Source organism: Phyllostomus discolor, chromosome 4 (assembly GCF_004126475.2).
Source record: "Phyllostomus discolor isolate MPI-MPIP mPhyDis1 chromosome 4, mPhyDis1.pri.v3, whole genome shotgun sequence".
Classification (NCBI taxonomy): domain Eukaryota; kingdom Metazoa; phylum Chordata; class Mammalia; order Chiroptera; family Phyllostomidae; genus Phyllostomus; species Phyllostomus discolor.
In genome coordinates this window covers 62,974,748-62,997,363 of record NC_040906.2, presented here as the reverse complement: position 1 = coordinate 62,997,363, position 22,616 = coordinate 62,974,748, and the positions used below count along the sequence as shown (strand labels likewise).

The 22,616-nt window shown below is 36.6% G+C and overlaps 1 protein-coding gene across 11 annotated transcripts in view; it reads left to right on the top strand.

Moving 5' to 3' along the window:
- Window positions 1-22,616, top strand: part of PKP4 (plakophilin 4) — a 255,291-nt gene that overhangs the window by 72,258 nt on the left and 160,417 nt on the right. For 8 of the 11 annotated variants that reach the window (XM_028509729.2, XM_028509727.2, XM_036023444.1 and 5 more), the window contains exon 2: window positions 6,970-7,106. In XM_028509729.2, the coding sequence (XP_028365530.1) occupies window positions 6,975-7,106 (132 nt within the window). In that variant the 5' untranslated portion in view covers window positions 6,970-6,974. Of the gene's footprint in view, window positions 1-6,969; window positions 7,107-7,226; window positions 7,324-22,616 lie in introns of those variants that run through there. The other 3 variants (XM_028509732.2, XM_036023446.1, XM_028509734.2) reach the window with 3 other exon arrangements.

The window sequence follows — 22,616 nt, the reverse complement described above, 5'->3', positions numbered from 1 at the left end:
AGGTAAAATAGACAAATACTGGAAACTTAAAATTCCAAAACTCAACCAGGAAGAGGCAGAAAGCCGAAACAGATGAATAACAACTACCGAAATTGAGGCAGTAATAAAAAAAACTCCCAGCACACAAAAAGCCCTAGACCAGATGGCATCAGAGGAGAATTTTACCAAACATTCAAAGAAGAACTAACACCTATCCTTTGCAAATTATTCAAAAAAATTCAAGAAGAGGTAAGACTCCAAAACTCATTTTATGAGGCCTGTATTAATCCTAATTCCAAAACCGGGTAAAGAAAATTATAGGCTAACATCTCTAATGAACGTAGATACTCAATAAAATACTGACAATCTACATCCGGCAATACTTTAAATAGGATCATACATCACAATCAAGTGGAATTTATCCCAGGGATGCAAGGATGGTACATTATTCCCAAAGCAGTAAACAACACATAAACAAAATGAAGGACAGAAGTCACATGATCATATTAGTATATGCTGAAAAAGCATTTGATGAAATCCAACACCTATTTATGGTAACAAAAACAAACAAGAAAAACCACTCAGCAATGTGGGAATCGAAGGGGCAAAACTCTCAACATAATTAAGGCTACATACAAGAAACCTACTGCCAACATTATACTCAGGGGGCAAAAACCATAAAAGTGTTTCCTTTCAGATCAGGAACAAGACAAGATTATCCACTTTCACCATTCTTATTCAACATAGCACTGGATGTCCTAGCCACAGCAGTCAGACAAGAACAAGAAATAAAAGGCACCCAAATTGGAAAGGAGGAAGTAAGTCTGTCATTATCTGCAGATGACATGATAGTGAACATAGAAAACCCTACAGGCTCTACCAAAAAACTACTCAACCTAGTAAGTGCCACCTATTTGGTGGCAAAGTAGAAGATACGAAGTCAGTATTCAGAAATCAGTGGCATTTCTGTACACCAACAATGAACTATCAGAAATAGAACTAAGAAAAAAATACCATTTACTATAGCAACAAGAAAAATAAAGTACCTAGGAATAAATTTAACCATGGAGGTAAAAGACCTGTACTCAGAAAACTATAAAACACTGAAAAAAGAAATTAAGGAAGATACAAATAAATGGAAGCACATACCATATTCATGGGTTGAAAGAATTAACATCATTAAAATGTCCATACTACCGAAAGGAATCTATAGATTCAACACAATTCCTATTAAAATACCAATGGCATATTTCATAGATCTAGAACAAATACTTTAAAAATTTATATGGAACAAAAACAGACTCCAAATAGCCTCAGCAACCTTGAGAAAGAACAAAGTAGGAAGGATTACGATACCTGATATTAAACTATACTATAAGGCCACTTTAATCAAAACAGTCTGATACTGGTGTAAGAACAGACACACAGACCAATGGAAGGGAATAGAGAGCCCAGAAATAAACCCATGTCTCAGTGATCAATTAATATTTGACAAAGAGGGCAGTGAGCATACAATGTGGTAAAAATAGTGTCTTCAAGCCCTGGCTGACGTAGCTCAGTGGATTGAGTGTGGGCTGTGAACCGAAGCATCGCAGGTTCAATTCCCAGTCAGGGCACATGCCTGGGTTGCAGGCCATGACCCCAGCAACCCCACATTGATGTGTCTGTCTGTCTATCTCTCTCTCTCCCCCTCCCTCCCTTCCCTCTCTAAAAATAAATAAATAAAATCTTTAAAAAAATAGTGTCTTCAATAAATGGTATTAGGATAACTGGTACATGCAAAAAAAAAAATGAAACTGGACCAACTTATACCATACACTAGAATAAACTCAAAATGGATAGAAGCCTTAAATATTTTAAGTCATGATATCATAAAAGTTCTATCAGAAAACATAGGCAGTAAAATTTCAGACACCCCATGCAGCAATATTTTTGTCAATATATCTCCTAGGTTAAGGGAAATAAAGGGAAAATTAAACAAATGGAACTACATCAAATTAAAAAGTTTCTGCTCAGCTAAAGATACCAACCATCATCTAAATGAAAAGGGCACTGACTGTATGGGAGAACGTATTTGCTAATGGTATTTGGACAAGGGTTTAATCTTGAATGTATGAGGTCTGTCCAGAAGGCATCCAGCCATATAATATGAAAAATAGAGGTATTTATTGAAGGAGATACAAGAAAAATTGTATATAGGACAGTGACCCCTTAATCCCCTTCAAAGTAGGCACCTTCGAACCTAATACAGTTTTTACAGTCACCATCACCTAGCTGCCCTTTTATATTTTCTTGAATCTCATCAATGACCTGAAATCTCTTCCCTTTCAAAGGTGATTTTAGTTTGGGAAAAGCCAGTCGTTGCAGTGTGCCATATTTGGGCTGTAGGGGGACTGAGCCACCTGGGTGATTTGATGTTTTACCAAAAAACTCTATACCAGATGTGATACGCAAGTGGGCCAGTTGTGATGAAACTGCCAATCACCAGTTGCCCATAGCTGTAGCCTTCTGACACATCTGAATAGTTTTCTCTCGGGAATATTCAAGATTAATGCAAAATTTGATGCAGATTTGTTGCTCCACTCAGTCACTTTGAGTGTGACGGCCACAGAGTACAAAAGCTAACTCAAAGGTGTCTACCACCCCCCCCAACTAGTACAGTGATGTCATCATTATCCACTCAAGCACATTCCAGTCCACTCTTCTTGATTGCCAGGTTACATCAATGTCATGCAAACTGTCCTCATTATATTAAAATGGCTAGACTTTCTGGACAGACCTCATTTTATATCATTTATTTGACTCAACACCAGGAAAACAAACAACCCAATTCAAAAAATGAGCAAAGGAGCTGAATGGATACTTCTCTAAGTGGGAAATATAGATGGCCCATAGACATGAAAAAATGTTCAACATCACTGGCCATCAAAGACACGGAAATCACAGTGAGATTACCTCACACCTGTCAGAATGGCCATCAACAAACAACAAGTGCTGACAAGGATGTGGAGCAAAGGGAACCCCAGTGCACTGTTGATGGGAATGCAGAGTGGTGCAGCCACTGTGGAAAACAGCATGGAATTTCCTTAAAAAAATAAAAATGACTGTCTTATAACCCAGCAATTCCACTGCTGGGACTATACCCTAAGGGTCCTGAAACACCAATTCAAAAGAAGCTATGCACCCCAATATTCATAGGAGTGCCATTGATAATAGCCAAGTGTTGGGAACAGCCCAAGTGCCCATCACTAGATGACTGGATTAGAAAACTAGTACATTTATACAATGGAATACTACACAGTAGAAAGAAAGAAGAAATTCCTACCTTTTGCAACAGCATGAATGGAACTGGAGACTATTATGTCAAATAAGCTAGTAGAAGGAAGACAAATACCACATGACCTCACTTATAACTGGGATGTAATTAACAAAATAATGAGAAAAACAGAACCTGAGACATGGAAACGTGGAACAGACTGATGGCTGTAGGAGTGGAGTGGGGGAAATGGTGGAATGAAGGGGAAGTGATTAGTCAAAGAACATGTATGAATGACCCATGGACAAAGATAATGGAGAGGGGATGGACTGTGGGAGAGAGGGGTGAGCTAGGTGGAGGGCGCAAAAGGGAAAACAATTGGGACAACTGTAATAGAATAAACAATAAAAAATGTAATATAATCAGCCAAATTTGATCCAGTGTATAAAGACACCAATAATAGAGGCTAATACAAGTGTGTTACAAGACCATTAGTTTTTGGTCTAGCCCTGAGGATTGTAGCCTAAAAGGTCTAACCTTGTTTATCTGGGTGTCCTTGAGAGGTTTGTAGCTATCTTCTTGTCTGCACAGTCCCTTTATTTTTGAGGTCAAAATTTCTCTTTTTAATCTATTAACTGTTCTTTTTGTTTCTCCTGCCAAGGGTTGAGCTCATAAGGAACCTGAGCTGTCATTCATTTCATCTGCATTCCTGTGTCTGGAAATAATGACCGAATTCTTTCACTATCCTACTCATCGTCTCTTGAATGGATATACTGTGTCCATTCCTGTTAATGTGTCACCCATAAGTGAAAGTAGATATGTCGTAGGGAACTTGAAGGAGAGGTGTATGCTCATTTGTCCCCCTCTTTCTATTATCTTGAATACTGATACCATTACAGCATAAGAGCACATTGGCTTCAGGGCTGCTTTGTCTCATTCATGGTTCACTCATTCTCTCTTGAAGCTAAAGTACCTAAATCTTTTCCCCTGTGTCCTGCTGAGATATCCTAAATACAAGACCAGACATTTATTTTTATTGTTTCATCTCATAGAGGTAGCTCATTACTGCAATTTAGCAATGTTAGTCCAATTTTAATTTTATCATCTGGTAAACTCAGCATTCTTAGTCATTGAAGAATTTGAACATGCGTTATATATTATTATTTACATTGCAGCTATAGTTTTTGGTTAGGAATGGGTGATTATTAGACCTCCCTGGCATTGCATTAGAAATCTCTATAGGGTGATAGATTTCAGTCAGCTATTTACAGATTGTGAAAGTCAGCAGTTGCCCTTTTGCCAGCCTCATTTATATGATGCTTATAATGTTGGGGTGGGGGGAGCTCTAACATCATACATGCCTCACCGGAGTCTAGACACTCTGCATTTCTGTGGTTACACTGCCAAAGACAGAAATTAGACCAGTGTAACCTAATTTTTCTTTGGTGTGCCCGTTTTTAGTTCTCACAGGTTGTCTTTTGGACAAAACCCTTTTAAGAATCTCACCTAAGATCTATGTCTAGCTCTTTAGTTTCTAACATGAACAGAGTCTACTTTCTGCTTTCCAAAAACAGAAATGGCATTTTCCTGCTTCCAGTTCTTTGGTACCTCTTCCATTCCCTGTGATTCTCCAGGGAGCCCCCATATGATCTAGCAACCTATTTGCAAGTTTTCTCAGGTCCTGAGAATGTGATCATTCAAGTGAGGCAAGTTGGGGTAATTGAGGGAAGCATGAGACCTAATGTTTCAGTCTTTCTGCTACATAAGTACTCAGTGCTTTTTTTGTTTGCTAGTGGCAACAAGTCATAATATCATCCTGTGACTCCAGTCTTTGCTTGAGTCTTGCAACCCTTTAAATTGTTATGAGAACTACAAGAAAATGGACAGACAACCTAGATAGGTTTTATAACTTGTCATTAATTGTGCTCTCCCTCTTCTGTCCAGCATTCATTGTGCTATTTTGGGACTGTTCCAAAGATGAAGGATAGGGGATTGTCTCACCCTCATTCTTTATTGCATGAGTGTTAGTGATGACTTGTAATGCCTGCTAGTCTTTGAGAAAGCAGAGAATGAAAACATCACCCCTGCCTATGAAAATTCCTTTTGCTGCTGAGTAGTATTTTCTTTTACAAATGTATAAATTCTTCCCAACCTATTTTCATCAGTTTTAGTGTTGTTATATTGTATCACTTGCATCTTGCTATACTGTAGGTTAATCTGATTCATATTTTGCTGCCTCAGCTAGATGATGACTCTAATGGCCAGTGACCCTTCCTTATGCCTATATCCCCTTATCACCCTGCCGAACACATGAACAGAGTGCTACTCAGAAAATGCTCACCTAATTTCATAGATTGTGAACAAAGTTATCATGATAAATATTACGAAATTAAGTGTGGTACACTCAGAGTGATGGAATATAATTACCATAATATAATTCTGTATCTTTGAAAAGTAAGGCTCCTTGTCTTTGTGGTAAAGAATTAAGTACTTTGCCAATGACGTTTCTATATCTTTTTTTTTTTTTCAAATTCTCTTTGTTCACTGAATTTATGCTTTTTCCAACATATTGGTTATTTCATGGTATTATACTCAACATTTTCAAAATTTTGTTTTTTGGCATTTTTTTCCACTGTTGCATAGTAACATTTTTGTTCCTTGCAACCATCTGCTTATTTTAAGGTGTCTAATTTTTCAATGGCATGGAATACTTTCATATCTTTAAATGTCTTGCATGCTAATCTAGGATCTTTATGTGTGGCTTTTTTTCTTCATAGACCTCATGTCTTTAATGAGCACTCATTAAATGCAGAAAGTTATTTTATCCAGTTGATGATATTTTTAAGTATTTTACATGTCAGTAGGCATACAGCACATACTAAAAAATAGTTTGCCATAAAATCATCCCATTGTATTACATAAAGAATTAGTAAAGTGCATTTTTTTAATAAGTGAGGAAAGTGGGGCTCAGTGAGGTGGTAACTTGTCCAAGATCACCTAGGTTTTGATCCTAGTCCTGCTTCAAGTCTGAAGCTTCTCCTGCTTACACTTGAGGAAACTCGTCCTTGCAGCTTTGTGCCCACCTGAGCCTTGGGCACCAAGGAAATAGGAGATGGAGAGGAGATGGAGAATTCAACAGCTAGAGGAGGCTTGTGGACTCTTCACGAAGGGGGAAATACAGAAACTAATCAGACCCATTTCCTGTTTCTGCTTATTAATATGTTAAGGATAAAGTGATATTCTGCATAAACCTCTTCTGTAATCGTTAAAGCATTTGAACATTTGTAGATGTTTCCTTGTATGTATATACTTTTTTGAAAACTGGCCCTTACAGCATTATAGAGTGTTTATTTTTTTTGTTTCAGTGATAAGATAATCATATTTGCTTATTGGCTTCCAATTATAAGATTCATCAATTTAATAAGCTTTTTCCTTAGTAAATTTTTAAGAGCCCTCCTCCCCAATACTTCATGCCATTTTTGACTATGATATTTCAATATTTTCTTAGAATTTATTATCATTACTTTTAGTTTTACTTTTTAGTATTTGGTAGTACCTGCTATACTTTCAACTCTAGAAGTTGCCTTCTAAAAATTGAATAGCTGTCAGGAGTTTGGATCATTGTGTGTAGAAGTGTGTAGTACTTCCTAGGAACTGTCTGCAAATCCTCAGCCAGCCTGTTTTTATAGAGGAGCCCTTGAGAAAGTGTTAACCCTTTGCCTGCTTGATTGCAGGAGGAATGCCAGCTCCTGAGCAGGCCTCATTGGTGGAGGAGGGGCAACCACAGATCCGCCAGGAAGCTGCCTCCACTGGCCCAGGCATGGAACCCGAGACCACAGCCACCACTATTCTAGCTTCTGTGAAGGAGCAGGTACATCCTCTTATTGGAATTTGCAATTAATTATTTCTTCAGTGCCTTTAAAAATTAATCTTTGGATGTGTTTTAAATTTGTTTAACATCCTTGACGCCTTCACGTTTTCTAATTATAAGGTGTTTACATCCCTGAGTACATTGGGATGACTGGCATGTAGAGCCGCTCCAGGTGCCAGTCAGAATCGGAACATGCAGGATACTTGTACATCTGCAAGTAAGGACAATATTGATGGTGATCGGTGTCTCTGTCTCTCCCCCATTGCAGAGTGTGTGCATGCACGCAAAGCTTCGTAAAGCATAGTTCACATTGCTGACTTTTCTACCAGGAGGTCTATAATAGCCTTAGATGTGTTGAATGTGTTAACATAGGTATTATGTAGGGTTGTCTCTGTTGTTTTTGGTTAAAGGCTATATTTGTTGTGTTTGTCTGAATCAAAGTATATTCATTTTGTGAACTAGTGTTCTAATACTTGTCAAACTGTGCCAGTTTGCTTCAGTGTCATGTTTATGTTGATTTTCTTAAAGCCCTTAATACTATTTATCCTTCAAACCCAAGTAGCCTTCCAAATTAGATCTTATTTGTTGTGCTTAGAGAATTGGAATTCCTGAATTTAGTTTCTTAAGATTTAAAAGTTTAATAAAATAAAATTAAGTTTAAAGCTACAGGGATAGATTTCTTTTCTGCCCTTCTTTCCAAAACAAAACACAAATATTTGTCCTCTGTGAGGGTTACTGGGTTGGATATAATCTAATTATTAATTTTAAAAATTTTATTAAAACCCTGGGTCCTTTTTTCTCAAGAGGTATAAACTTAGATGTATATTTGCTGGAATATTCTTTAAAAATCAATATCAGTAGTTCCAGTGACTAACGATGACAAAGAGTAAAGGAATATTTAATACCTCATTATTTCACTGCTTGGTGTACCTTAGAGCTAGGTATGTGGTATGAAAGAATTAGAATTGTGACATACTGTATTTTTTGGACTATAAGATGCACCACAGCCCCCCCCCAAACCCCCTGAAATTTGGGAGGAATAATGGTTGTTAATGCTGCTGTTGAGTTCTGTTTACATTTACATTGGTGAAATATTATGTTATTTATGTTATTAAATATTTTACATTTTTTTGCTTCAATTTTTTTTTCCTATTTTCCTCATTTAAAACCTAGGTGTGTCTTATGGTCTGAAAAATACAGTATGTCTGACATTAGAGCTGTGTTTTCAAGAAAAATGATTTCACAACTTATTATAATATCAAGATGTCAAAATATTTTCCATTCCTCCCTGAGATTAGTTTTTAAACATCCCACAATTTAAGAATTTGAGAAGACAACAAGAAAATTATAGTCAGTACTATTTTTATTTTTTACCAAACGATAGATTATCTAAGCTTCTCTCACTTTTAGGGAAGAAAAAGGGACTCTTTTTTTATTTATAGTACTCCTTCATTGTCAAGATTTGACCCGAGGAGCTATAAAATGAAAAGGCTGTGATTTATTGGGGACTCATAAAGTACACTGCATCTTTGTGAAACATGACGGTAAATTTATCAAAAGGCCCAGAACTGACTTAAGACTAGAAACTGTTTTCATAAACATAGCAACAGGAACTTTTATGTTTGTATCTTGAAACCAGATACCCTGCATGTTGAAGAAAATTGGAAACCGATCATGATTTTGTCACTGGAATGCCTTGATGGCTTCAGATGACTTGAAAATTTTATCTTTTGTCAGTAAATAGTGTTCTGAATAGATATTGTCTGGGAGATGGCAATAAAGGTTTCAGTTTCTCAAGATAGCCAAAAAATCCCACTGATATCTGTCATTTATTAGAAGAATTATACCTCCCAGATTATTGTTTTAGTAAGAGGATATATTCTACTCTTTGCTTCTATTCCTGTTCTAAGAATTTAAGTTCATTAATATACATTTATAGTTTTCATTCTTAATTTCTTTTAAAGTTGCTTGTTCAGTGCTCAGTCAGTATTTCAGCTATTTGGCCTAAGATGTTGTATCTATCTCTTATTCCAAGATACTCACCTGACTTGAAATAGCTAACTCTAGCTTGCATAGGATTTTTGTGGCACCAGGTAAGATGCTCTAATTTCCGTATAATGGCATAAAAATTTCTTAGGACTTTCCTAAAATATGTCACTCCCTATCATCTGCCCAATGAGACAGAGCACAGAAAAGTTAGAAAGTTAGGAATAAGAAGATCAGTTAAAATTTATCTTGTATATTTGACTTTAAAATATTAGAATGTGACTTTCTTAGTTATGTTAGACTCAGATGGAATAGTTAATATTGTATTGTGTCCTTGATCATGTTTTGTGTCAGCAGAGTCATATTCTTGGATGGGATGCATAATTATTTAAAAATATGCCATTCTACTGTGCAATGCTCATAGCCATGGATTGATGGTATCAGTTCCACTGATCTCAAAGAACAGACCTTGTTTGATGGCAGCTGTATCTCAAGAAGGATGTTTCATTACACTACGGAGGGAAGACAGCACTTTCAGTGCAACTGGGTAGATGGTCTAGGTTCCAATCCTAACTTCACTACTTACTGTGTGGTATTGGGAAGATTTCTTAACTTCTCTGTGCTTTAGTTTCTCTTCTGTGAAATAAAGATAATAATAGTTATTGAGGGCATTAAATTAACTCATGTAAAATACAGCAGTGCTCATAGTAAGGACTAATATTACTATTGTCATCGTCACTTCTACATAAGAAGAAAAAGCTCTCAGGGAGAACTGGTGGTTCTATTTTTAAATATATATAGGGGTTCAGTGAGCGTTCTGAGACATTGATTTGAAGGCAAGACAACATTCAGAATATTGAGCCATATTTATGCTGTGACAGTATTTCACTTTTGTGTGGAATTAAACTCTCAAAACTTCACCGTGTTGGTCTCACAGAACAGTTTTAGTATATATTATAAGAAATAGAGCACGTGAAAATCATTTTTTTAGCATGCTGATTTTGTGCAACCCCAAACATAACATCAAGGCACTTGGTTAAAGAACTGGAAAGTGGTATCTCTCAGCACACATCTAACTTTTGAGAGGAAAGGTGTAGATTCTTGAATAAAGCACATTCAAGCCACTAAAGTAGTTGGTACATGTTCTCTCTAGGCAATTTATGGAAAGAAGTTGGGAAGGAAATGACAGGCAGCCAGAGCAGCTGTTAACAAATCAGTAGTCTGTTACTATATGAAATTGGTTTTAGGGTGTCGTAAAGCTATTGAATTTTCCTCTGCAGGACCACTCCTTTTTAGGATCTAGAAGCCAGAAGCTGTTTCTTATTCTTTGACAAAATGATGATATTCATATTCCCTCTCTTTTGTAATGTGATAACCTTTCATATTTACATCAGTCACATAGGTATGTGCCTATGCAATTATTTTGTTTTGAAGTCCTTGCTCTTGTGTATATAGAAAGAAAGAACCTACTTCTGTTCAAGTGCTACCTCTTTCCTGAAGCCATGGTCACTCGGCCTGAAGTCAGCTCCTGGCCTCCCTTAGGACTTTAAATGATTGCTGTGGCACTTACTGCACGCTTCTTTGGATTATATAATCAGCTACCTAAGGACAGAGCCATGTTTTATACATTTGTTTCACACAGGTTACCACCTGTTCCTCCCCCAGTCCCTTTAATATATTAGGCCTACACTTAAATGATTCTTCAAGAAAGGAATGGATGAATAATACTGGCTATCAGAATAATTTGTCTCCAATTGGTCATTTTTTGAAGATTGTGAGACCTATGGCCACATTCATAGAAATGTTACTAAGCAAGAGAATCTCAACACCTAGAAAACTAATTACCCAGCTGTATATTCTTTTCCCGAAGATAATTTGACTTGCATATATCCATACTGATCTAGGAATCAAATGCAGTTTCCACATGAAGCAAAGTAAATTTCATTTTATATTGATGTCAAATAATGACATAAGGTTAGAAAAGTCATGTCCCATCTGTCTTAACTTAGCTGAAAATTAAGTGTAGGGAATAAAAGGATATGGTTATCTTGGTGATATCAAAGAATTATCTACCAGTATCATCTATACCAGGTAATATAAAAAACCATTGAAGAAATGTCTCTCAGTTAAGGATCATGCTTTGAGAGTAGTAGAAAATCAGCCTATGGGAATAACAAAGAAATGTGATCCTTGGACTTAAACCTGAAATTACAGGAAGTGTCAAGTGAACTTTAAGCTACCAGTTGGCTATAATCAGCATCATCATTTGGCAGGTTGTACTGTTTAGTTCAGCTCCTAATAAAGAGTCCAGGAATTCAAGATGAATACAGATGTTGGAAACAAGGAAATTTTTTTTGGTATTCTGATCATTTTCAAATATCTGGGAAATTTGAGAATGTTCTAATGCCTAGCTTAATATCTTATACAAGCTAAAGAAAGATAAAGATAAAGCAAGATAAAGAAATGTGGCCAAATGTGATGCCTTCAAAGCTCCCTTTCTCCTCTTATGAAAACCTAGGCTAAAATGCTATATTCATTCTTGCAATGGACACGTTGTCTTTGGATGCAGAGGCACTGGAATTTGGTAAGACACCGTCTGCTCGTCCGGAACTTTGCCCCCATTTCTACACATTCACTTCACAGGCACAAAGGAAGTAGTAAACAAAGAGCCATGTGCAGGCTATTGTTATCAGTTGGGAGAGTAAACTTTACTTTTACAATTGACAGGATAGGATCCTGGATTGTAGAAACACTCTTTAAAAGACCATGTGGCTAATCATGAATAAGGTTTAACAAGTATATTTCCTAGCTCTTTATAATATATAAGTTGATTTACATTCTGTAAAATCATACATGTACTACTTATGATACTCTTTTATCTTTTGTAATGATGTTGCTTGAATGTTTGAGATCTCTATTTGAACTTAGCCATATTCAGCCACTCTAATTTCCATTCCACTGTTCTCCCACAAATCATACTTCTTACTTTTGGTTTATGATTTTAGAAGTTGGAATCCAGTTTTAAGGTCGTGGCCATTTTAGATAGCATGAAATGGTAAGCAAAGAATAGATGACATAAAACATAATGATTGTACCTGTATATACTCTTCTTACCCTGGTGAAGTCCTAAATTAGATACCATGTGTACTTCTTTTGTTATCTTTGAGTGAAAATTGCAATGTTTTTCACTTGTGGGGCTCTCAAAGAGAACACTACCTTTCAAGATAATATTTTCCAACTTTTGTGAAAATTACAATTCTGCCTTCAATATTAACTTGTGATGTTTAAATTTCAAAGACTAAAATGAGAGTCATGAGAGATCCTTACTTTTTGAAGATAAAGTAAGGAAATTTGGAGCCCATCTGTGCTCATATTGATATTACTTCATTTTTACATGGATATATTAGCCTCAGTAATTACACACCCTTCCTGTATGGCAGCATGCCCAGAACTGAACCTATTCCAGTACAATTATTTACTTTATTCCCCTGAAACTGAAACAACTCAACTGTTGTGCACCTGCCTTTGCAACTTCCTTTTATTTGACCCCTAAGTTTATTTACAATGAAGTAGTTCTCACTGACACACCTCAACAGTATGAAGAAGACAAAATTTTTATTTCAGCTATAAACAAGTGTAGTTTTTAGCTTAGCTAAAAGCCCTGTACTGAAAGTACAATGCCTAAAAGTTCACAGTTTTTTTTATTAGTAACTTAGTAATTTTTTTATTGGTAACCGAATTATCCTGGTAATTGTACTTATAGTGAATTCTGTGCCTGAACTGCATCCTCAAATACAAGTGCTAGAGTTCTTTCAACACTGTTTGGCCAGCATTCAAGAATTCTGAACCCTGATACTTGGTTCTCAGGAAATGAGTTTTCTCTTAAGTTGTGTGTTCTGTGGTAACAAATGTAATATTTCTCTTCCATGTGTTAATGATGTAGGTATCTCCCACTTCAGGTATCTGTGATGGAGGCGAATCAAGGGGTGAAAAAAAAAATAAAACAACTGTAATGGCATAAACAATAAAAGATGCATTAAAAAATGCAATACAGTGTGGCGAATAGGTTTATTCCATATTTGAGTCTTCAAAAAAAATTCCCTCAGCAATATAAAAAGTGGACTGCCAAGTTAGCAGATGACAATTATAGCTAACATATATTTAGATAGAATGTGCCCATGTTTTCTAAGAAACTGATGATCATTTGAACCTGTTAGAAAAATTCACTAATTCTACATATCCTAGGAATACATTCTGAATAAATGAGTATTCTATTTGATTCAATTACAGACATTTTTTTAGGTGCATTGACAAATTCCAGGAATTTGAACAGATTCCATCTGGCTTTTCACACATAGTTAGCTCACTTATGCAGGATGTGGAATACATAGTAGGTTCCCCAAAATATTTATAGGGTTAATGAACTAAGAATGTAAAAGTGCTCACTGTCCCCCTGTAGTTAACTCATACTTTCTTTTAACTAAATAAACTACGTTGGTTGACAGCTTCTTGTAATCAAAGCTTTCTGTTCAAGAAAGGGAGGGGGTAGGGAAGGGGAGTGGTAAGGAGACATACAAAGATGATATGCTTCATAGTTTCTACCTTCAGAAGAATGCAGAAGCACAAACCATAGTGGATACTTTTAGTCTTTGAAATACTTTTATGTGCAGTAATTGGCACATTGTGAATATTCATTAATCTGAAATACAAAATCCAAAAACATACTTTTACCCCTTTTTAATTTAAGCAGACTATAGAAATATATTTATTATCAGTTTTATGTAAATTTGTTAACTTAGGCAATCTTAACTTTAATATACCAGTGAATTAGCATTACATTTCTTATACATTTGAAAATAATAGAATATTTTAATTAATACTTAAAGCCAACCCTGACTTGGCATGTTTAAAATAATTTCCCTATTTGCTGACAATTCCTATTTGGAGTTAAATTATGAATATATAGAATAATTTTTCCCCTGTACATGCAAAGTTTATGCTATTAAATTTGAAATGAGTGACTGCTGAGTTGGTGAGATTAAATGGATGACAGCATCATTCAACATTGAATTCTCTGCACTGCATGATCATTTTTTTTTTTAGAATTACTTCTGCAGAGAGAAATATTTCAGAAACATATTTTTCCCCTCAGGTACAATCTTGAAGTTATTCCATGCTATAGCAAAACAGTATCTTCCTGTTTAAGTGTTCCCAATTTCTAAATTGCCTTTTTTGTTATTTCTGCAGAATGGGTTCATATGGTCTTACTGCATGTGTTTGTATTTTATGCATGTATTGCTTCCAAACTGATTAGATCTGCATATAGTTTAGGTTATGATTACTTTGTTTTAGGCATTCCTAACACAAATTATTTTAAATGTATAGTTTTTTAAGTAGTTCAAAGACACATATTTTATCTATGTTTTGTCCTACAGAACTGTGAGGTTTTATGCATTCAAATCTTAATAATACAGGGTTTACAAATAATAGAAATAGTGGGCAAGCTGATTGAAAGAGCACACAATTGAAATTTGAAGATAAAAGCATGTTGTATAACTAAATTCTATATTAATCATATCAGAGATGAAAATGGCTATCATAAACTGGAAGATTGTTTTCTTAGAATTGATCTGTCTTGGCTCTTGATAAAAAATGTATTTTCTTTTAAAATTTGGAATCCAAGGCATTTCAATATATAGACTATTCAATTTATAGGTTTTTACATATGACAGTTTCTGTAAAACATCATGACATAAAAAATGTGTTGATCATGTGGTATCACTTATCCTAAAAGCATGTATCTGATTTGTAAGTTTTCCTAAAATCATTCCTAAAGTCTAAACAGGATAAAGGTCCCTAGCCACTGCATGCGAGGGAACTAATTCTTACTGTTTGCTCCATATTTAACTTTTCTTTATTCTGTTACTCCTTTAGGAACTTCTTTTCATCATAAAATTGATGTGAATTATTATTTCTCCCCTTTGCAAAATATTTTATAAATGTTTTGTTAAAAAAAAAAAGAGTAAGCCTGCCAAAATGTGAACTAAACCAGCGCCTCCATTTTTTTTATGACCTTAGGAACCTCATGTTTCTTCCTTTAAAGCTATAATGTTTTGAAGTGGGAGAGTCTGCTGGAGTTTTCTCATTGCACCATTTTCTCATTTTTTAAAAATGTACTCTATGGATTATGCTATTACAATTGTCCCATTTTTTTCTCCTCTTTATTCCCCTCCACCCTGTACCTCCCGCCATTTTTCCCCAACCATACTTCATGTCCATGGGTCATTCATTTAAGTTCTTTGGCTTCTTCATTTCCTATACTATTCTGAACCTCCCCCTGTCTGTTTTGTACCTACCATTTATGTTTCTTATTTCCTGTACCTTTCCCCCCATTTTCCACCCTTCCCCTCCATGCTAATAACACTCCAGGTGATCCCCATTTCTGTGATTCTGTTCCTGTTCTAGTTGTTTGCTTAGTTTGCTTTTGTTTTTCTTTTTTTAGGGTCAATTGTTGATAGTTGGAGTTTGTTGTCATTTTACCGTTCTTAGTTTTGATCTTCTTCTTTTTCTTAGATAAGTCCCTTTATCATTTCATGTAATAAGGGCTTGGCAATGATGAATTAATTCCTTTAACTTGACCTTATCTGAGAAGTACTCTAACTGCCCTTCCATTCTAAATGATCAGTTTGCTGGATAGAGCAATCTTGGATATAAGTCCTTGCCTCTCATGATTTGAATGTTTCTTTCCAGCCTCTTCTTGCCTGCAAGGTTTCTTTTGAGAAATCAGCCAATAGTCTTATGGGAGCACTTTGTAGGTAACTGTTTCTTTTTCTCTTGCTTTTTTTAAGGTTCTTTCCTTATCTTTAATCCTGGGTAATGTAATTATGATGTGCTTTGGTATGAGCTTCCTTGAATTCCAACTTCTTTGGGATTCTCTGAGCTTCCTAGACTTCCTGGAAGTCTGTTTCTTTTGCCACATTAGGGAAGTTCTCCTTCATTATGTTTTCAAATAAGTTTTCCATTTCTTGCTCTTCCTCCACTCCTTCTGGCACCCCTATAATTCAGATGTTGGAATGTTGAAAGTTGTCCCAAAGGTTCCTAAGCCTCTCCTGATTTTTTTTTTTAGTTCTTACGTATTCATTCTGTTGTGGTTGAGTATTTATTTCTTCCTTCTGTTCCAAACTGTTCATTTGAGTCCCAGTTTCCTTCCCTTCACTCTTGGTTCTCTGTACATTGTCCTTTGTTTCACTTTTCATAGCCTTCACTTTTTCCTCTATTTTGTGACCATACTCAACCATTTCTGTGAGCATCCTGATTACCAGTGTTTTGAACTGTGCATCTCATTGGTTGGCTGTCTCTTCATTGCTTAGTTGTATTTTTTGTGGAGCTTTCATCTATTCTTTTGTTTGGGCCATATTTCTTTGTCTCAGAGTGCATGTTTCATAGTAAGGGGTGGAGCCTTAGATATTCTGGGCGGTGCAATTCAAGTAGCTGCATTGTGGTGCTGTTTGTGGGGGAGGGGTCCAAAAGGGAACAATGCTGCTTGCTCAGCTCTTGGCTGGCTTTCAGTTACTTCCTCCACTACCCACAAACAAATTGGGCCCTTCCTGGTGCTGATTCCCAGGTGGGTGGGTTTGTGTACGTTCTAGGACCCTGTGGGCCTCTACATCAAACTCTCCTATGAGGCTGGGAGTGTCTTCTGCCGCCTCAACCCCCACAGATTTTTCATTCAGAGGTTTTGAGGCTTTATTTCCCTGCACTGGAACCCTGGGTTGTGCAGTCTCTTGCTTCCTAGTTCCTCCCAGTTTATCTGCACTCGAATATGGTACTGCTCACTCTGCCAGCCACCACCTCGCTCCAGTCCTCCAGCCACCACCTTGCCTGCCCTGGTCCTCCATCCACTGCCTTGCCATGAGTCCTTTCCACCCTGGCTGCCTGTCTTTGCCCCTCCTACCAGTCTGGATGAATATTTCTTTAACTCCTTGGTTGTCAGACTTCCATACAATTCAGTTTTCTGGCAATTCTGGTTATTTATTTTTTTTTTAATTTGTTGTTGTTCTTCTTTTGGTTATGCAAGGAGACAGTGTATCTATCTTTGCCTTCTTTTGGCTGGAAGTCCCCTCTCATTGTTTAAGGAAGTGAATATTGTTTTTGTTTAATGTATCCCGTTAAGAGTAGGGTCTTGATTTTTCAGTTAGAAAAGTATAATGAAAAAGTAAAAAATTTTGTAGATATTCTTGAGAAAGACTTTAGAGTAGTTTGAACGATATTTAAATACAATGTTAAAAGTTTTTCTAAGCAGAAAATAAGTCCCTAAATATAGAGATTTGAAGGGTCATAACATTTCAGACATCAACTTTGAAAGAGACAAAAACTTTTTCTTGGAATAACCTTGAATCTTTTTTTTTTTTTTAATATATTTTATTGATTATGCTATTACAGTTGTCCCATTTCCCCCCTTCTCTTCCCTCCTCCCGTACCCCCCTCCCACCCACATTTCCCCCTTTTAGTTCATGTCCATATGTCATACTTATGAGTTCTTTAGTTTCTACATTTCCCGTATTATTCTTGCCCTCCCCCTATCTATTTTCAACCTACATTCTATGCTACTTATTCTCTATACCTTTTCCCTCTCTCTCCTCCTCCCACCTCCCTGCTGCTAACCCTCCATGTGCCCTCCATTTCTGTGGTTCTGTTCCTGTTCTAATTGTTTACTTAGTTTCTTTTGGTTTTGCTTTAGGTGTGGTTGTTAATATTTGTGAGTTTGCTGTCCTTTTACTATACATGTCTTTTCTTTATCTTCTTTTCTTAGATAAGTCCCTTTAGCATTTCATAAAATAAGGGCTTGGTGATGATGAACTCCTTTAATTTGACCTTATCTGAGAAGCACTTTATCTGCCCTTCCATTCTAAATGAGAGCTTTGCTGGATAGAGCAATCTGGGATGTAGGTCCTTGTCTTTCATGACTTGGAATATTTCTTTCGAGCCCCTTCTTGCCTGTAAGGTCTCTTTGGAGAAATCAGCTGACAGTCTGATGGGAACTCCTTTGTAGGTGACTGTCCCCTTATCTCTTGCTGCTTCTAGGATTCTCTCCTTCGTTTTGACCTTGGCTAATGGAATTATGATGTGCCTTGGTGTGTTTCTTCTTGGGTCCAACTTCTTTGGGGCTCTCTGAGCTTCTTGGATTTCTTGGAAGACTGTTCCCTTTGCCAGATTGGGGAAGTTCTCCTTTATTATTTGTTCAAATAACTTTTCCACTTGTTGCTCCTCCCCTTCTGGTACCCCTATAATTCGGATATTGGAACGTTTAAAAGTGTCCTCGATGGTCTTAAGCTTTTCCTCGATTTTTTTAATTCTTATTTCATCATGCTTTCCTGCTTGGTTGATTGTATCTTCCTTCTGGTCCACTGTATTGTTTTGAGACTCATATTCCTTCCTTTCACTATTGGCTCTCCTCCGCGTATCTTCCTGCATCTCTTTTATGGTGACCTGCATCCTTTCATCTAATTTGCGCCCAAAGTCAACCAATTCCGTGAGCTTTCTGATCACCAGTGTTTTGAACTGTGCATCTGATAGATTGGCTTTTTCTTGGTCACTCAAAAGGATGAGTCCTGGGGGACTGATCTGCTCTGTTGAAAACATATTTTCCCCCTGTCTGTCCTTTTTTTTTTTTTCAGTCTGGTCACTCTTGTTACAGTGGGGGGCGGAGCCTTAGGTGTTCACCGGGGCTGGGCACCCCAGTCACTAGATTGTGACGTTATATGTGGGGGCAGGGCGGGAGCGTGACGGGAGAAAACAATGGCGATAGTTCCGTTCTCCTGGACTCAGACCCTTGTCTGGGCTTCCGGGCTGCGAGTTCTGCCCTGGTCCACAATCGCTGCCCCTCTGGGTCTGCCCGCCGCAGCTTGTGTACTCAGGGATCACCGCTGCGTTCTTGCACCCCAGATGGCTGTCGCCCGATTTCACACCAAACTTTTCCCGGCCTCCGCGCGCAGCCAACCCGAGCCAGCCCCGCGCCCGCCCGGCTCGTTGTCTCCTACCAGTCAGGATGAACGCATCTACTTCAACTTCTTGGCTGCCCGACTTCCATTCAGATAACTCCTCTGCCAGATCTGGGTGTTATTCTGATTGTAAATTATTGTTGTAAATTATTGTTTTTCTAATCTTGGTTGTACGAGGAGGTACGGTGCGTCCACCTATTCCTCCATCTTGCTGGAAGTACTCAAAGCCTTCTCCGGAATAACCTTGAATCTTTAAATTTACAAAGATAAAGGAGGAAAAACTCTACAAGAATTCAGATAAATGAAATGGTTTATCTGCAAAAGGTAAAATCGGGCTGACATCTAGCTTTGATGAAGCAATAGGTATCAGAAGATCATAAAGCTATATGTTTAGAGTGTTGAAAGAAAAATGCTTATAATCGAAGAGTTTTATACCTGGCTAAATTGTCTTTAATGTGTGAAAGATTAATATGATATTCTTAGATACTCAAAGCTCGTGAAGTAGTATGTCCCACCTTGTACACTAGTTTGTTTTTGATAATTGAAGATATATTCTCTTCATATAATACTCAGTTTAATAATAATAAGTTTAATTTGAAATTCAAGAATGAGAAATTCATGTTGTAAAGCAACTAATGCATTTTATCTTACTCAATTAATAGTCCAGAGTAGGAATCAAGGGTTACTACATGTTATCTGTTAGATTTTGCAGTTCTTCTCCTGTGTTCCCCTACTTCTTTTGGTCGGCAAGCTACGTACTACTTCAAGTAGTTCAGGTGGATGTTACTCTATTTGATGACTTTCAGTATTGGCCATTGGTACTATTATGATTTACTCCTATTAATAGTAGCTAAACTTCTTACGTCTTTTAAACCCTCAGATGGAGAATGCCCAATCAATGCAGAGTCACATTTAGTAACACAGTGGCATTTTTCATTGTCCCCAAACTTAAAATGTTTTGTAGCCTATAAACTTACTTTGAATGACTTCAGTCATGGCTTACTGGCTTTTTAAAAATGCAAAGACAAAAAATACACAGGTTGAATTGGGAACAAAGTCTTATACATGTTTCTCTCTTTCTTGGACCTGTGAATATTGTTTTAATTTTTCTTAAAATATCAGTGTTCATAATATGGTATTAGTTTTGTTAAGATATGTGATCATTTAGAAAAAGTCTTGTAAGGAATTCCCAAAGGCGTTCTGGACTGTAAAAGATAAGAATTATTTCTGTAGCACAGGACAAGGTAAGCAACAATATTTTAGCAGATACTTGTCTAATGAATGAATAAAATAAATATAATCTATGCATAGTAATTACAAATGAGTGAGGAAAAAGAGTAGCTACCTAATGAAAGGCAGGTATTTGACATTTATAGACAGCTGGCAAAAAAAAGAATATAAATGACCCATATGCATGTGAAATAATGTTCTTACCTCATTAATAATTATGGAAGTACAAATTAAAATGAGAATATGGGTACCTATTCAGTTGGCAACAGTTAAATATAAAACAGTGTGAGTGCAGTGATTTTAGCAATTATATCTAGTGTTGGTAAGAATAAATTGGCTCAATCATTTTGCAAATCACTTTAGTGATCTGTATTAAAGGCTTAAAAGTGATCTATCTTTGATTCAGAATTCTAATATAGGGATCCATTCTAAAGAAATAGTACATGTTAACAAAAATACATCCATCATCATGGTATTCAAAAACTTAGCAACAATCTGATTGTCCAGTGAAAGTAGAATGATTACAAAATAGTTACATGTTTTTACATAGCCATTAAAAATTATTTTTAAAGACATTTTAATGGTGTTGGGGAAAGTTCACAATACAAGTGAAAATTTAAGGCATCTAACCCATATGCATAGAATTTTGCTATAGAAACACACATTTACGTATATATGTACTTATAAATGTGCACTCATAAATGAAACAGTTCTCCCCTGATGGTTCTCCCCTGATATTTTCCAAATCTCTTAGAAAAGAGATATAAGTGCTTAATAAAAAGTCTGAAGCCACAAAATAATATGATGGGGGTTAGGACTTCACAAAAATAGTATTTCCATTAACTAAGGTTTACAGAGAAGGGGGAAAAAGTAGTTTATATTGGTTACAAGATGTAGAAAGCTTGTTAGATTAATTGTAGTTGAAATAGAAAATTTAGCATGACTGTGGTAGCAGTCTTCAGATTCAGAAGGGTACCATGGCAGAGTGGTAAGAGCAGAAGCTTCTACTTCTACCACTAGATATTCTGGGTGGCCTTGAGCAGCCTACTTTGGAGGGAGGCTCCCTGTCCTCATTTATAAAATGAGAATATTGGCTCCAATCTTAGTAAAATAGTAGGTACTCACTATGTATTTATTACAGTTGTCCTTGAGAGATGGTATCTAGAAAGGTTCTAAAAGCAGGATGTTCTATCCCAGGGCCACTTGGGAGCAGCCTGGATCAAGATAAAGGAATTCTCAAAGGCTGAGGAAGGTGAGCCAGCTAGAGTTTACATGCCTAAGAGCTTGTAAACAGCCATGCTGATGAAGATTATGGGAAGAGTCAATGTCTGTTTGGGCACATGAAGATAGAAGTTGTGTCATATTAAAGTAATTCTGCAAATCCTGACTTTTTGTAGATATATTTACAGAATATATTCAGAAATCTCATTAAGATATTCCTCAGATATATATTTATCAGGAATTTTACAGTGTATTATTAAGAGAAAGAAGATGCAGAGTTTATAAAATACCCCTTTTGTAGACTGCCCCACTGCAGGGTGTAAACTCTAAGGATGCTTGCCACTATATTCCAGAGCTGAGAATAGTATTTGGCACTCACCGGCTCTCAGTACTTGAATACATATTTGTTGAAAATGTTTGCATTATCTTGGAAAATAAATAGGAAAACAAACACAGGTGTTCCAATGCAACATCAAACTGACATTAATTACCTAGGGGAGGTGGGGGAAGAAACCTCCTGTGCCCAAAGCAAAGTAGGATGGAGCTATCCAAGGTTTAAATATAAAGTTTCTTCATGACATGTATATAACAGCTTATAATATCCATCCATTTCTTCCTGGCTGTTAGAAAAATCAATTCTAAACAAAATTAGTCATCAAAAGAGATTTGTTCAAAAATAGATGTTTGCTTCTAAAGTAAAATGGTGGTCTTTGCGTCTTGACTAGGACCACACCACACTATGTCTTCTGCTTGTGCAGACATCAGCCCTTCAAACCCAACAGCCTAGTGCCAGTATACTGACTACATTTTGAAATGATATCGCTCATCTCTCTTGTCAGGGTGAGGTTTGTACTGACATGATTATATTTTCTAGCTTTTAAATGCTTCCAGCAATACTTCATTTATAATGTAGCCTTAGTGAGTCATGTCTAAGCCTGGAGAAATACAAAGAAGTTGAGAATTTGTCACTGCTGTGATGGCACATACCCATAATCTATTCCTGCCTTCCATAACCTGGATGCAATCCAAAGCCAGTTATAATCACGCTGACTGATTTATTTGAACTGGCAGA